This window comes from Rhinolophus hipposideros (genome assembly GCF_964194185.1).
Source record: "Rhinolophus hipposideros genome assembly, chromosome: 4".
Classification (NCBI taxonomy): domain Eukaryota; kingdom Metazoa; phylum Chordata; class Mammalia; order Chiroptera; family Rhinolophidae; genus Rhinolophus; species Rhinolophus hipposideros.
In genome coordinates this window covers 40,275,941-40,292,928 of record NC_138050.1, presented here as the reverse complement: position 1 = coordinate 40,292,928, position 16,988 = coordinate 40,275,941, and the positions used below count along the sequence as shown (strand labels likewise).

The window sequence follows — 16,988 nt, the reverse complement described above, 5'->3', positions numbered from 1 at the left end:
CTTCCCTTGCTTTTTCTGCTGAGAATATACTTGAATCATCGTAAGTTTATTTGGTGAACTTTCAGTTAAAATCACTCATGACATAGTTTACTTGTATTAATATAGTTGTTTGTAAAAATACTTTTTCTTCCTATTTTTTTTATTATTTCCACAGAAAGAACATGTTCTCTAAATAACTGTACAGTGGCCAAAAGAATTGGAAAAGGAAAAGATGCTACTGTCGTCTTTGAGCATTTCAGGAAACCTGTAGATCCATTTGTTCAGGAAAACTGTTTGTCCAATTCAGGGATAAATCCTTCCAATTCAACTATTTCTAATTTCTATGGAAATGTGAAAAATGGAAACATTTCTATACATGAAACATGTAGTGGACAGATGGAGCACAATTTACCAGAATGTAGAGACACTTCTCAAGTACATGCATATGATTCAGATCTTTCATTTATTCCCAGTGATACCAGAGAAGGTGTTAATGGTGACCTCTTGTTAAATTTGACACATCTTAAAGGTGTTCTAAGTGGTCTTTCTGCTGCTTTTCCCTGTCATAGCAATATTGGTTCAAGCACAGTTACTACTTCAAAACTCATCAAAGACCCAAGACTGATGAGAAGAGAAGAAAGCATGAAAAAACATAATATTATTGCAGGTTTAAATGAGATTTTGCCATCTGAGAAGAGTTTAGATTTTGTTAATTCAGAAATAGACCTATCTGTGCCAACTAATTCAGCCTCCTCATCTGAAGGCATGCCTGGTGATCTTACTAATTGTTTGGATGCCTCTTGCTCCAAAATTTCTTTTGATGATTCACAATCTCAGGCTCACAACATGGGCTCTAAGAACTATGATTATACAATTCCCAATAAAATTACTATGAAAGGACAATGTCAGGACCAAGACAATTTTTCCTTCTCAATGTGTTCGTCAAATGTAGTTTCAGAGGTTGAGAACCAAAAACACAGTGAGGAAAAAATACAGAGATCCCAACAGAGAAGCAACATCCCACTTTTAATTGAACAAATTAGTGAGCCACATAATTCTTATGAATCAGTGAATACTTGTGCAAAAGGGCATAATAGTCACATTTTTCAGGAATCACAGTCTTCTAATTTAAAAACTATATGTCAGCCTGATCACCAAATATCTACAGTTTTTCCATTCCAAAAGAAAGAAGGCATAGATGAGTACATTCAAAATATTGGGAAGAAGAGAAACTTAACTGACCCAGAAGACAATTCTAAACATGGAAAAAAGCAAAATTTTTGGAAAGAAATTGATAATTATTGTACTAATGAAACAAAAATCAGTCCAGTAGATAGTTACATTTCTTTGCACCAAGAATACAAACAGGATGAGAGTCTAGATTCTTTTGGGGGGAAATGTGATCAAGTGTTAATAATTCAAGAGTTAGACATACCAAAATCTCCCATGTCTAGCTCAAAGAATAAGTATAAGCCAGAGTGTCTAGCATTGGAATTACAAAATGATCTTACTCCAAGAGTGGAGAACCTTTCACAAAAGCATTCTCAGCACTCTTTGGAGTATGAAGATAATATCCATACAAGATTTGCCATTTCTCAAAACCTAATGGAACTGAAATTGGAAAAAACAAATCAAAATTGTGTTAGCATTATAACTGATGCTTTCCAGGTTGCAGAAGACATTCCCCAGACCAAAGAACTGCCAGTTGATACAGTTCTTTTGTCTCATGACATTAAAACAGCTCATGACAACTCAAATTGCAGCATAGCTAGAAAACATACATACATCCATAGAGAAAATGAAAATGATCCAGTGTCATTAGAGAACATTCAAAGAGACTGCAAAGAAACACTTCAAATTGATGATAAAAGTCAAGATCACACTCTGTTCTGTAATGCACAGTTGAATAATGATGCACACCTGAATATTGATTTCAGAGAACAAAGACATAATGATAAAGAAAACCAAAATGAGGCTAAAGAGAAAGACATTGTTTCATCTACAGAAAACAACATAGAGAATATATGTGGAGATGAGAAGCAGGGTTTTCATATAAATAAAAATTTAATCGGTATAGATGAAAGGAGGCAGAATAAAAATTACAGTAGTGTAGAAATTCAGAATTCTGATGAATTTTCTACTACATTTAATTTGACTTGGGGGGAAAAATACATATCTACAGAAACTACATTATTAGGAACTGAAGATACGATCACTGCCATAAAGCCAAAAGATACTCAGAATACTGGAAGGAGTGTGAAGCATTTGGCTTCCATCTTTCCTGAAACTGCAAGTTCTTCAATGCATATAGCCTGCAGTGCTGCAGTACAGATGGTTGGTACCATGTTGCCCACGTTAGGCACAAATCATGAAGATCACCAAAGATACCAACTTAAAGAAACCTGTCCTTCTGAAAGTTCAGATTTTGGTTCGTTAGTGAAACATAGGGTTTCTGATTGTGAAATGGATATGGATAAAAATAAATTACACGACTCATTTCATCAATCAATAAGTGACAACTCAGTTCTTCAAAGTTTCGAATTGGAAAAGGAGATTGAAGGAGGATCAGAACAGTGTCATGGTCCTCTTCTATTTCGACGAGATACTCATAGCCGTGGAAGTATACTTTATGAAGAATTTGGGACCTCATATGATGCTCTGAAATCTCGTATTGATTGGGAAGGTCTATTAGGAAGCAATAATGAGGAGAAGGAAGATTTGAAAAGCAGCACAAGAAGAAAGAATAGTGATCAGCACTACTCTGAGGAAAGTAATTGTTTTCTTTCTTCTGCACAAAAAAACAAAGCAGAATTCTCCAACTCAATTTTACTTCCAGATCTACAAATTACAATTACTAATAATACGTGTACGCCAGAATTCAGTTCCACTGTTGAATACCTTACATTGAAAGATAATTGTTGCAAATATATAACTGAAGCCACAAAACCAGAAATAAGTGAGGAGAAGGGGAAAGTTCTGGGATTTGAAATTTATTCCCAGTGTTCTGGTGAAAATTCAAATTATCCATGTGTAGATGAGTTGGGTAATGTAAAGCAAGAATCGGCACTAGTGAGTAAATCTGAAATCTCACTTTCTTCTGAAGAACAAACTAGTGGACCTTTGCTTACTGAACATTCCAATGCCACAACAATAAGTAATGAAAGAAGCTGTTTCTTTACAAAGTCAAAAACTGATTGTAGTGATACTAAAAGTAAAAAGGACACAGAAGCAAGAAATAGCAAAAGAAAGCGACATACACTTTTTAGGGACCTGAACATGCCAAATAATGATTCAAGACATCATGAAATTTGTGAGAAGAGGAGGAGGCTAGCCAGTCAGGACTCATTGGAGTGTTTTTCTTCATTATCCAAAGAACGAATTAAAACCTTTTCACGGTCAGAAAAACACATTAGGAGTGTCCTGGATATTCTAAAGAGCGAAACATCTTTATGCAGAAGCAAACGTCTTTCCAGAAAACTTGACAGAGCTGATCTTCACTTTAAAAAAGCTTGTAGAAGAGTTCACATGTCCTTGCAGCTTATAGCTAAAGAGGGAGAAACAAGTAAGGGCCCATTACCAAAATCATATGCAATAATATGTAATAATTTCTGGGAAATGTGTGACCTTCAAGGTTATAATTCTGTTTCTGAGAAAAGCTGTTATTCCTCTAAGCATTTTATGTCAAAACAAAAATATGACAAACCAGGAGAGAAAAGAGCTTTGGCATTTGAAGTTGATAAATCATTGACTCATGTATCAAAGCACAAGTCTTATAAGACAAGTGGAGAGAGAATCATAAAGTGCTTTTCTATGAAAAATGTGTCCAGCAGTCTCTCTAGAAGTCACATCACTATTCACATGAGAGACTTTTGTGATCCAGAATATCTCGAATCCCAGTTCACCCTGTGCTCCACATCCCAAAGTACAACTCAGTCAGCTTATACCAGTAGCAGGATGAGGAATCCAGGATCATCAGAACTTCAGCCCTTTTCTGGAAAAACTGGGTGTCTGTTTTCCCCAGAGCACTCAGATGAGAAACTAAGTGAAAAAGCAAATCAAATCGACATAAAATCTTTATTGAACATTAATAAATATGAAAAGCTTGAGAACCATTCAGCATATAATAAAGATGCAATAAAAGAAAGTGCTGAAGCTAATGAAATAATAAATAAAAGTAATTCAGTATCTTTATGTTGCGTAAATGAAAACAATTCAAGTTTTAGCACAGACAAAAATTATGATGTGACTTGTATAGCTCACACAGAGGTGAAAACTGACATAGTTATTTCAGGCGTAGAATCAACTGTGAAGCACTTTTTAAATGTTGATATCTACAAACCAGATAACCTTCTTTTATCTGATTATAAAAGCAACCTGGAAGGAAATTTTCCTCTAGAAAAATGGACAGCTCCTAATGAGAGCTCCAAACCAGGCACTGTTGTTACAGGAAACATTCTTATGGACCCATTAACTCTAACTCTGACAACAAGTAACAAGTGTAACAGTATTCCTCAATTGGTATCACCTGTTCCAGTGACAGACAGTGAGGCAGAATCACCAACATCTTATTTGGATAAGCAGAGAAGTTTTGCTATAGATTCTTTTGCAACCTCCACCAAAGTACCACATTGTCAGCAAGGACGTGGTGGAAAGGAGCTTCTAAAGACAGAACAGTGCTCTCCAAGTCATTGCTTTCATATAGACAGGAATGAAATAAATGTTACTGAGAATTCTGAGTTGGATCTCATGCCAGTAACTGAAGAAAGTAAAAGTTATGGGGCAAGTATAATGAAGAAACTATTCTCCAGTGATAGTTCTCTGCTCTTCAAAGATAATATAAACAGTTCTTCAAAAAAATGTATTGCAAAGAAAGACATTCAGGGCAGAAAAATGTGGAAAGTTAAACAAGCAGAAAAAGCAAAAGGTTCAATTCACAAAAAGAGTATGACTGCAGGACCAGCTTTTAAGACTGAGTACAGAAATCAAAAGAATAAGATTTTGGGCAAATCCTCCTACTTAAGTAAGAAAACAGTTAAAAATAACTTGATTGATTCTAATCTAAGCATTAAAAATGTTACTGAGGCAATCTCTTTGAATAACACAGTTTCTAACCAGCTTAACAAAAGAGAGAAAGAGGAGGGAGTTAAAGTTAGTAATGACTCTCAGTCTGACTCTACCTTGCATTCAGAAATAACCTATAATTCCAAACCAGACATTATAGGAATGAACCATGTGCCTATTTTACATGCTCATTCTGAACCCTCCAAAATCACTATTGAGAAGAAGAAGCCTACATCATGCATGAATCAATTAAAAGAAAAACATTGCTCAGTTAATCACTCGGCTCTTATAGCTCAAATTTTGAGGAGGGCAGATGAAGCATCATCTTTGCAGAGTCTACAGGAAGAAACTAAGGTTTGTCAAAATATTCTCCCTTTGTTTGTTGAAGCTTTTGAAAGAAAGCAAGAATGTTCACTTGAACGGGTCTTGATTTCAAGAGAACTGTTGGTAGAACAAAACCTATGGAATAATTGCAAACAGAAATTAAAACCGTGTGCTGTTGACTCCTTGGTAGAACTCCAAATGATGATGGAAACTATTCAATTCATTGAAAACAAAAAAAGGCTCTTAGGAGGTGAACCAACTTTCCGAAGCTTGCTTTGGTATGATGAGACGTTATATGGTGAGCTGCTTGGAAAGCCACGTGGATTTCAACAACAATCCAATTTCTATCCTGCTTTTCAAGGAAGGTTAAAATATAATGCATTCTGTGAGTTGCAGAACTATCACTATCAATTAATTGAATTGTTTGAAGAAACCAAAAGGGAAAACAATTCATACTATGCATTCTTAAAATACAGACGACAGATTAATGAGTGTGAGGCAGTACTGAAGCAATGTTCTGATTGCTTTGACTTTTCTCTTTCTGTTCCGTTTACCTGCGGAGTTAACTTTGGAGATAGTTTAGAAGACCTAGAAACTTTAAGAAAAAGTACTTTAAAGCTGATCAGTATGTATGGGGACTCTCCTAAAGTTGATTCCTATCCAGGAAAACAAGACCATCTGTGGATTATCATTGAAATGATCTCCTCAAAAGTGAATTTTATCAAAAGCAATGAGGCAGTAGGTATTAACATATCTCTTTATGGTCTGGAACACATCTTTTTTGATGCTGCCAAAAGTCTTGTTTGGAAAGAGAAGAAGCAATCTTTCAGGAAAAAATACTCAGGACAGAAGAACAAAAAAACACTGCTGGAAATGAATCGACATTCTTTTTCTAAGTTGAAGAAGATATATGCTACATTGTCTAAAGATTTAAGCAGTGAACAGATTTCCAACATTGGACTTGAGGACAATACTATGATTGTTACCAGAAAGTCAGATGATCTAATAAACAAAGCAATTAGCATAGAAAACTGTAGTTTTAACAGTACTTTGCCTTCACACCCAGATTTCTGTTGTGTTAGTGAAATATTGGATCAAGCTGAATTTGCTGACTTTAAAAAATTACAGGAACTAACTTTGAGATGTACTGATCACTTAGAAATTTTAAAAAAATACTTTTACATGCTGCAAGAAGATAACAGAGATAATATTTTCATCACCAAAGAAAATGTTTTGGACATAGTGGAAAACCACAACCATGAGGCTATAATTTTAAAACCTGCAGCCATTGAAACTTATATCGAATTCACCATGCTCTCAGAAACAGTTCACTTTCTTAAAAACTCAATGGCAATAAAACTAGACAAACAGAGGTTTCGAGGTATGCTTTGGTTTGATTTGTCACTTCTTCCTGAGGTGGTTCAATGTCAAGAAAAACTGGCTTCTTTTTCATTTCTTAAAGATAACCCAACAGATTGCCTTTCGAAAGTGATAGAGACTGCTATATCTGAAGTTAAGAAAGATCGGGATAATATCTGTAAATATAATGAAGCTGTTAATTGCTCTTATGCTCTTCATTTGTTCTCAAGAGAACTTGAAGAACTTTCAGAAATAAAAAAACTTCTAGAGAAGTCTAAGTATTCTGCATCCACATATATTGACCTTGTGCCATGTATAGCATCCATAAATTATGGAAACACTATGATGGAGTTAGAATGCAACTACAGTCAGTTTTCTACACTGCTCAAAAATATAACGACTGCCCCTCAGAGAGATTTAGGGAAAATAGCCCATATTATGAAAGTCATGAAAACTATTGAACATATGAAGATAATATGTGCTAAAAATGCTGAATTAACCATTTCCTTTATTTTATGCCAAATGCTACATAACGAAAAGAAGACTTTCCAACTGAAGAGAAAAGGAAAAATGAATGTTCATGTAAAACCTAGGAAGAGTATCAATAAATCCAGTACTTATATGAAGGTAGCCTCAATTTCAGAGTGCGTAATGACAAATGTTTCAGATTCTTCTAAAAAACGACCTATCACTGTATATAACTGTGAAGACTCTCGGGAACAAGAGAAAAACACTACTATTTCCAGTTGTAAAAAACAAAAGGTAACAAATGCTTTGAAACAAAACCTGTGTAGTAGTCTTTTTGAGAACAAGTATAGTCTTTAAGCAAATTAGTTTTCAGTTGTAAAAATTGAGAATGCTTTAAATATTGCCTTGCAAAATGAATTTACTAACTGAAGTATTAGATTAGCAATTTATATTATCTATAAAATATAAATGATTCTATATATGAGGGATACTTTGCAAATGTCTTTTAAACTTACAAATTAAATAAATTAACTTAGAGAACACTTCTTAGAGAAATGTGAATTTTAATTAGTTCTTAAGGGAAAGCCCAAGTGATGAATATGAATTGAGTGACCAAGTATTTGAGTAGTATAATAAGTAATGTAGTGTAGTATAATACTTAATGTAGTGAATATTAAAAACTGGCTAATGGAGCCTGTATTCTTGACTATTATCACACACATGGAGAAATAGGACAGATTTTTTTTATTAGTTTCGGGTGTACAAAACAACATAATGATTAGACATTTACACACCTCACAAAGTGATAACCTCCCCAAGTCTACTACAAGTCTAACACCGTACATAGCTATCCAAAACACTAATCGAAAACACTAATTTGAAAAAACACTCCTATGTTTACTACACTGCTATTCACAATAGCCAAGATATGGAAAAAATAGGACAGATAATTTTGATAGATGATTATGAAAGCATTAGAAAAAGTTCTACATTAACACATTTTATTTAACAAATTTTATACAACATTTCTTGTATGCTTGGTGCAGTTCTAATGATTATACAAATATTAACTCTTATTATTCTCAAAAGCCTTCTGATGTAGGCACTATTATTACCTTATTTTTAAAGGTCTGGAAACTGAGACGTAGAAAGGTTAAATAACTTTCCCAAGGTCACAGAATTAGTAAAATGGAGAGCCCAGGTGTAAAACCAGGCAATCTAGCTCCAGAGCCTGTACCTACAATTGCGCCAATTGCCCAATTTGCTCTGAGGCTTCTCTTAGAGTTTTTTGGGAGTTTCTCAGTTTAGAAGTAAAGAAAGAAAAACCTATATGCAAAATAGGATTCTTCTCAGCTTACTCTAATTGTATTCATTAGTTAAACTAGTTCTAAAGACTAGGAAATTAATCATCCTTTATTACACTATGTTTATAGGAAAATGCTTAATAAACAACCAGTTTATAAACATACTTCCAAAACGAGAATACAAGTTGTGTACTCCACATCAATTAAAATGAGAGTGGTACTGAAAAGGTTTTGTAAGTATTGAGAAAAAAAGCAAAAAAAAAAATTAGAGAAGGTTTATTTGTTGATTTTTATGGAAGAACACAAACCAAAGCTTTGCCCTAAAGGAATAAACACGAAATCAATGTAAAAATGAAGAGGGTATCTAAGTTATTGAAAATAATATGAGCAAAGACACAATGCTTACTGATCTTTTTGAGAAAGGAGTTTAAAATTAAGTCTGGAACAAAAATTTAACTTAGTGGACAAGATAAGGATGGAGAAGTATATTGTTTCAGATTATAAAATACCTTAAATATAGACCTAAGGAGTTTGAACTTTGTTCTGTATGTATTGAAGGATAGTGTCCTGTGGCTTGTGTTGTTTTCAATGATTTAAAAGTAGAGATTCTGAGTATAGTTAGCAGTAGTAAGTCATCCAGGGCTTAGAAAAGGGTGCTATTTTCACAAAATAAGAAAGGAAAATCCATATTTGACAGACATTACTTACAATAGGGCTTAGTGACTGGTGTACTAAAATGTATAAAAGAGCTAACAGTGTTATAAAATGTGGGGATAAAAAGAATTTTGCAAATTTCTTTTTAAAAACGGGTCTCCAAAAATTTATGAAATACGGGAAGTCCAGCAGAGTCACTACTTCCTGAAGGGGAGGATCATTAATTAATGTAGTTTTAGTGCATTTTAGCTGATGACAGAACAAGCAATTGGAAATGTCTGATATTAAAATAATAAATATATTGTATTTTGAACCATCACCGATGTAGGCTTAATTTATATCTTTTAAATATAGGTTAACGTGAAAGATGTCACAAAAATCAGCAGAGAAAAGGCAACGTTGAAGCATCCAAGGTAGGAATTGCCATCAGCCCTATCTGAAGAAAAACTAAACAAAATTGAGTATACAATAAGGAATAAGACTAAAACAATATTTATGTACCTCTGTTGGATCACACATGTAACTTAGCGGACAAGAGTAAGTTAAGGAAGGAGAAGAACATTGTCTCAGTTTATGCAGTGCACTAAGTCTAAAGAGTTTGGACTTCATTCTATAAGTATTGAAGGACAGTGTCCTATGAAATGTGTTTTTCAATACTGTAAAGGGTAGGGACATTCTAAGTATGGTTAGAAATAGTAAGTCAGCCAGGGATTAGAAAAGGGTGATGTTTTACATAATAAAAAAGTAAAATTCATATTTGACAGGCATTACTTAAAAAACTGATTGTGTTTGGTGACTGGTTTACTAAAAAGGGCATAAAAAAATAGGGCAAGTGATTAGATTGAGTTTTTTAAACTTACGGACTTTACAGACCAGTAATTTCCAAATTGGTTAAAACGATATAAATTGCCAACTTACATTACTAAGTGGGAACTTAGTCATCAACAAACATACATATTGTAAATAGACCAGTGTTTCATAAAAGAATGTTTTAACACCATACTATAGAAGGAATATGATTTCAAAATAAAGGCTAGCTCTTTAAACTGAATTTATTTTTATTATTTATATTTTTTATATTATTCATATTTTTCTCATTTTGATATGAAGTGGCACTGCTGCACTTGGTGACCATCTCTTGTTTCATTCAGTCCTGTAAGATTTTCAATTTATGATAAGCTTTCTTTTCTTCCATCTTTTCTTCCATTTTATGAAGGAGAATGAATAATACAGAATAAAAAGGACAAGCATGCTCATTTCTGTCTTACTTGGTTTTGCTTCTTTAAATACAGCATTTTATTTACTGCATTTCTAGAATCCTTTTCCTGGCACGTATGACTCTGAGTAGTTGAGTAGTGGCGTAAAGATGAATAGACTGTTAGAAGGATAACATAAATCATCTTAGTTTTTGGTAAACTAAGTATAGGCAGTATTGGCTACTCATAGAGTCAAACTTTGTCTCACTTAGCAGGAAAATGAATTATAAGGTTAATATAAGGTCCTATCTTCATGGAAGAAAATCCTCTAAGAAAATACATAAAAGGACAGACCATATGGGCAACTATCGATCTATAAGTTTGAGACATCACTGAAACATCATTGGAAATGTAATAAAGTCAAAATTGTTCCTTCTGTAAACTCTGTGAAAGTATTATATGGGGTTGGATGATGATGTAGGATGTCATTAAAGTGCCTTTTAAGGAAGCTGGATTAAGTCAAGTATGGGGCTTTTAGTTTCATAAGTGCAACATACAAATTTGAGGCCAATGGTTAATTTCTCTTGACTGTGGAGGAGCGGTTACTTTTTTCTTTTTAACATGTTCTTTTCCACATGTAATTAAAAGAATCTGATGAGACACCGAAAGGCGTAATTATCTTAGGGACCTATGTTTGGCTCTGTACATTCCCATAATAGATGCTTCCTTCAGCTTGCTTTAGACTGTCTAAATTTAGGTAGAACTGCAAGGATATTAAAGTGGCAAGGAATTTTGGAAGTCTGCTTTTCCTATCCTTGACCTTGAACAGACAAAATAACTTTTAGTAGTTTGTAATAACAGAAAATTAGCTTTTTGGAGGTTGGGAGGGGCATATCTTATAGTTTTGCCAATTATATATAGCCATTTACAAGTAAAGACTTGTGTGTTGGAGGTATATGAATTAAAAACTGTACTAAAAAATTGAATAATGACTCTTTTCTACTTCTAAAAGCCTCTATCAGGAAATGTCCAAAGCATAAAATAATTTTTTACAATATTGGCAGCACTGTGTAGTTCCAAAATACGTGTTTGAAATGTGGAGTATACCACTTTTAGGAGGAAAAGTACGGAGATTCAAAGCAAGGTAGTAAAACTGGGGAAATAGGTTACTTGTATACTCCCAACAGAAAGAGAAAATGTAAATATTAAGAACTTTTTTCCTGAATAAAAATTTCAAATAATGTATTTATATTAAAGTTTTGCAACTGTATATTTAAAATTGTTTGTATGTATGTGTTACACTTAATAGGACCACAAGATCTCATCCCAAAAGTGAAAATGAAATAGGACCAAGTTCATCTGACAATCTGAAAAGAAACCATGTATCTCCAAAACAGGTTAAAATGCAAAGACCACTCCCTGGCTCATCATTACCTTTAAAGAACCTAAAAGACACTTGCATGTCTAAGTTGGAAAATAAAATCATTACAACTAATTGTTCATCTAATACTTCAGAAGATTTCACTGGACAACAAGAAAACTTAAATAGCATGAAGAAAAGAGATGTGAATGTTATTGCTGCTGAAACCATAAGTGATAAGAAAGTTTTTTCTTCTTTTACAATTTGTAACCAAAACAGTGTAGATGGCACATTTTCAAAAGACCTTGAAACACCTTCACAGAAATTTCTTAAGAATTCCCCAGATCCTACAGAGAAATCTTGTCCCTCATACATAAAACCAGGAACTGATGCTTCTCTGCTGCCTCATGCATCAGTGCCCTCACAGCCTGTTTTCCATTTTGTGAGGGATATCCAGGCCAATTTAGAAATGAATGATACCGTCCTTGAAAGTCAAGATAATGAAATACTAAATTCACCTATTAAAAAGTCTACATGCACCAATTCTCCAGACCCCATATTTATCCAGAACAAAATTCCGGTTCTGCAAATAAGTGAAACACAGCCTGCAAACACTGAATCAAACGAAAAATATATGAAAGATACATTGAATCTCACTACTGTACCTCTTGAAGGATCTGATAACAAAACCCTTAATGTTGATCGAACAGCAGAACACTCTTTTTATGAACAGAATAATGAAAATTCAAAAGTCCTAACTCAGAATGTTGCCACATACGGGAATGAACTTCCACAGCCTGCATGTGCCCCGATGTATAATTCTTCTGAGCACTCATTTGGAACTTCATATCCTTACTATGCTTGGTGTGTTTATCATTACAGCAGCAGCAATGGCAGTTCCGTTACCCACACATACCAGGGGATAACATCGTATGAAGTACAGCCACCTCCTTCTGAGATGTCAACTGCAGTTTCAAGTACTGCCCAAAATACACATTCTAATCAGTTGTACTCTCAATATTTTGGTTACTTTGCTGGGGAGCCACAAGCATATAGCTTCGTGCCAGGAAATGGGCATTTTCAACCTCAAATGCCTGTTTCTTATAATTTTCAGCAGCCAACATTTTCACAGTATGCTTCCTGTCAACCGTTACCGCAAGCTACATACCCTTACCCTCCTGGTTCAGGTGTGCTTCCAGAAGTTCCTTGGACTTATGGTGAGTTTCACAAGTTTTAATACTTGTTTCATTGAGTTTTTGCTTTTATCTTTGTATATTTATATACATAGGATTTACAAGTGATTATACATAGCATTCATTTTTCCATGCAGATCTGTAGAATAGTTCAAATATCAGGCAGAGTTGAATTATGTTGAAATCTAGTTGTCAAACGTGGAAAAAAAGAATTGTTAATTTCACTAATATGTCCTCCAAGAAAACCCAACTTTAGGGAGTAATTAAGAAAATTATTGTTAATCCATTACATGAAATACGATGCAACCATTAAAAGGCTTATAAAAGTTTTTGATGACAGTTTTTAAAACTATATGATATAAATTTACCTATGTAAGCAAAGAATTGCATAGAAATCCTGAAATGAAATACACCAACATTTTAACTTGTTGGGCTCTGGGTGATAAAATTTGGGGTGTGTGGAATGTGTCTTTCTGTATTTTCTAAGATTTCCTACTGGGAACATACATTATTTTGATAGAGTCAAAAACCAGGGTGGAAAAAGAAACTTCAATCAGATAAAGCAACCTTTCTCTTTCTTTCTGTATTCTAATATATCATCTTGGCAGAAGTGAAAATGGAGTTGGCATTTGTTGATAGAACAACTTGGTAGTTTGCCACTGGAACTTGAAAATTTTTACCTTAAACAAAATTCTATTTGTGAAAATCACAATTAGAATATAGATTTAAAAATTAAAATGGGGAGTGGGGGGGTGGGAGATGAGGGTAAGGGGGACCAAATATATGGTGACGGAAGGAAAACTGACTCTGGGTGGTGAACGCACAATGGGATTTATAGATGATGTAATACAGAATTGTACACTTAAAATCTATGTAATTTTACTAACAATTGTCACCCCAATAAATTAAAAAAATTAAAATATATATTTACCAGAGTTAAAGCAAAGATTTTAAACAATAATTCTGCAAAAACTACAGTTATCTACTAACACCCAAATGATCAGAGGTAAAATATACTGTAAAGAAAGTTAAACTCTTAATGTCGCAAACAGAGAAATGTAAGAAAATTTCTTTTAAATTCAAAAGTTATTTCTCAATCCTGCATTTTTTTTACAAATTAATGAATTGAATTCATTCATTCGTCCGAACTGTTAACATAGTTCTATTTCTAATTAAGAAATCTGATCAGTGCAATATAGGGAATATAGTCAATAATATTGTAATAACTGTGGTAAAAGATGGTTACTAGACTTATGATGATCGCTTTGTAAGATGTATAAATGTCTGACCACTATATTGTATACCTGAAACTAATATACTATTGTATGTCAATCGTAATTTTAAAATGAATTAAGGAAAAAGAAACAACCCGAATTAAGAAAAAAGAAACAACCCCTGACCTAAGGGAGTTTCACAAACAAGAAAAAAAAAATCTGATCACAGGAGTTCCTCTGTGATTACCACTGGCACCCTATCACCTGTAGGATAAAACTCAAATTAGCTTGGAATGTAGGGCCCTTCACAATCTTGCATATACAAGCCTCATCTCCCACTACTTCCACCTCTGTATAAACCACATTGAACTTCTTTCTTTCTGTTCTCCCATGTGACAGGGGAACGGAGCTGGTGCTTTGGTCTCCACTCAGGAGGTAGGGGGGGTTGGTTAGGGGAGGGCTCAGGACAGTTGCACTTGTACTGCCATAGTACTTTTTGTTTCCATAAGACATGTGAGTATTGTGTGGTGTTTTAATTATCTGTGTATCTTTTCCTTTCCTCCCTGTCCAATCAAATGAGTTTATACAGGACTGGAAATTTTTCAACAGAAACACAATCTGGAAAAAAAACTCTAAAGGAGGGGAGAAAGAAGCAAGAGTGGGGGAGGGAGAGTATATGACTGTGCCTTTTCAACTTTTTGGCTAATTTGATACATTGCTACTGCTTCATAGATGCGACAGACCTATGAAGACAGACCTATGAATTAAAGTAGACGTTTTAACTGGAATAGGAAGTCTTGAATGTAATTGTTTCATAAATGTTCTCATAGTTAGAGTTTTCTTGTGGTCTTAAGCTGTTTGTGATGTTAAAAGAAATATCTCTGGAGTCAAATCCAGCTTTGATTCTCAAAAATTTTAATTGTTACCTCCTTGTTTATATTAGTCAAGTGAAAAATAAAAGGTAAAGAAATAATGATCTACTTATTGTAGTATCCAAAAGTAACTCGAAAAAATTGGATAGCAATATAAGCACATCTTTTAGTTTTCATGAGTGCAACTAATCCATTGGAGATCAGCTGGCACACTTACAGGAACTATATCCTTCTAAAGATGTGAAAATCTCTGTGACCCACTTACTCCTGTTTTTTTCATGATGCTCACATTCAACACCACGGATGGAATGAAAGGAAGGGGCTAAGTGAGCCCTGTGTGCCAGGCGCGTACCATCCTTTATTTACCTGAGAAAGATGTAGGTTCTATAGTTCTTTTACAGATGAGGAAACTTCTCCTTGGAGAGCCTTAAATCACTTCCTTGAGATCTCATGGCTAGTAAAGAGCAGATGTGCAGTTTGAACTTCGATCTCCTAGGCTCTAACTTAGGTCTTTTGGTTGTACGGTTATGTGCCATTGGTTTGCATCACTAACTTATCTCAAATCTTGGTATTTTTTTTCTTCCAGTTCCATGGCAACATCAAGAACCCTTTCAGCCAGGACATTGAAAATGGTCTTCTGTCTACTGAAAAATAAAGGAGATTTACAAGTTTTCCCAAGTAGTTTTTACTTAAATATATTTTATTTTAACATTTTAAACATATATAAATGTGGTGGGAAATGTAAACCATACAGCCTTTTATAAAATTTTTAAATGCAACAGCGTATCATACAATGCAAGGAAATCAATTTCTAACATCTAAAATACCAAAATTATTTCCATGCAATTATTTTCGTGCAGTTGTTTTAGTGAACTCTTATTAGGCTATTTTCAGTATCTACTTAGCCATCAGAAGCATTAACAGTATTTTTTGAAATTTGTTTTTTGAAATGTTGCTATCATAGCTATTCCAACAATATAAAGAATTTCTTTGAGATTATTCTAATATAATAAGGAGAATAAATGTAGCATTTAATATGATTAAGGTTAAACAATAGTAGTAAAATCTTTTAAGAATTTTGTTTGTAATATTTTTGGTACATTGTTTATGGTAGTGTTGTGCCATTTGACTTAGATTAAAGTAGGATTTTTTTTAACTTGGGTTGGTTGAGCAATAATTTTATAATTCTTGATACTATGTAATTTATAATTTTACTGTGTCTAATGGACAAATTCCTTTAATTTTAGTATTTTCTAATTTTTACCTGTAAAATATATTGTAGCAGTTTTGCGTATTTTCAGTGTTTGTCCTTGAGTAGACATTTTTACAGTTTTTAAGTTTGAAGCGTTTTTAGTTTATTATATTGAAATTAAAGCACATTTAATACCTTTTTTCCTAAGAGCCCTTTCTGCAGTATTATTTCTTTTGTATTCGTATTTCACAGTTTAATTGGTTTTTAGTGATTTTGTGGCGAATAATAGGGAATAATGTCTTTAGCTTATGCCATTAGTTTAGTTATACTTCTGTAATTAAACAATGTAGCATTTTCACAAATTTTTTAATACTGTTTACAGATTTTCTTTTTAACATTCCACAAGAGTAAAAAAATGCCTTAGTAATAATCATTATAGAATAGGGGTGTAGTGTGTAACTATGGTCTCAGCAACCTTTCTGCCCACCAACAACTATTTCTGTTTTCTGTAAGATCCCTCACCACTGGATAGACCTTTTTCAAGTGGGCCCTCAAATGTGACAAGAGATTTGCATTGGCTAAATCTAAACAGATAGCTTACCTTCAGAGTTTTCTCAAAGCTTTTAAGTTAGCAAATTACGTTATCTAGCACAGGCCTCCAAAGAGAGTGTAATTCAGCCATAGTTATTTTACAGTAACTAATTTTTCAATTTAGAAAAGCACTAAGAACACCTAAGATAAGCATCTTGAGTCACATTTACCAAGTAGGATAGAATTCAGAATACTTAGGGTTCTTCTCTAACAAACAGATA

General features: G+C 33.7%; 1 protein-coding gene across 1 annotated transcript in view; it reads left to right on the top strand.

The window, feature by feature from the left end:
- The window catches only part of TEX15 (testis expressed 15, meiosis and synapsis associated), a 59,403-nt gene extending 43,025 nt beyond the window's left edge, over positions 1 to 16,378 (top strand). The window contains exons 8-11 of the mRNA XM_081046388.1: positions 155 to 7,485; positions 9,504 to 9,562; positions 11,655 to 12,922; positions 15,571 to 16,378. Of these exons, the coding sequence (XP_080902514.1) occupies positions 155 to 7,485; positions 9,504 to 9,562; positions 11,655 to 12,922; positions 15,571 to 15,611 (8,699 nt within the window). The 3' untranslated portion in view covers positions 15,612 to 16,378. The remainder of the gene's footprint in view (positions 1 to 154; positions 7,486 to 9,503; positions 9,563 to 11,654; positions 12,923 to 15,570) is intronic.
- Positions 16,379 to 16,988: the final 610 nt, after the last annotated feature.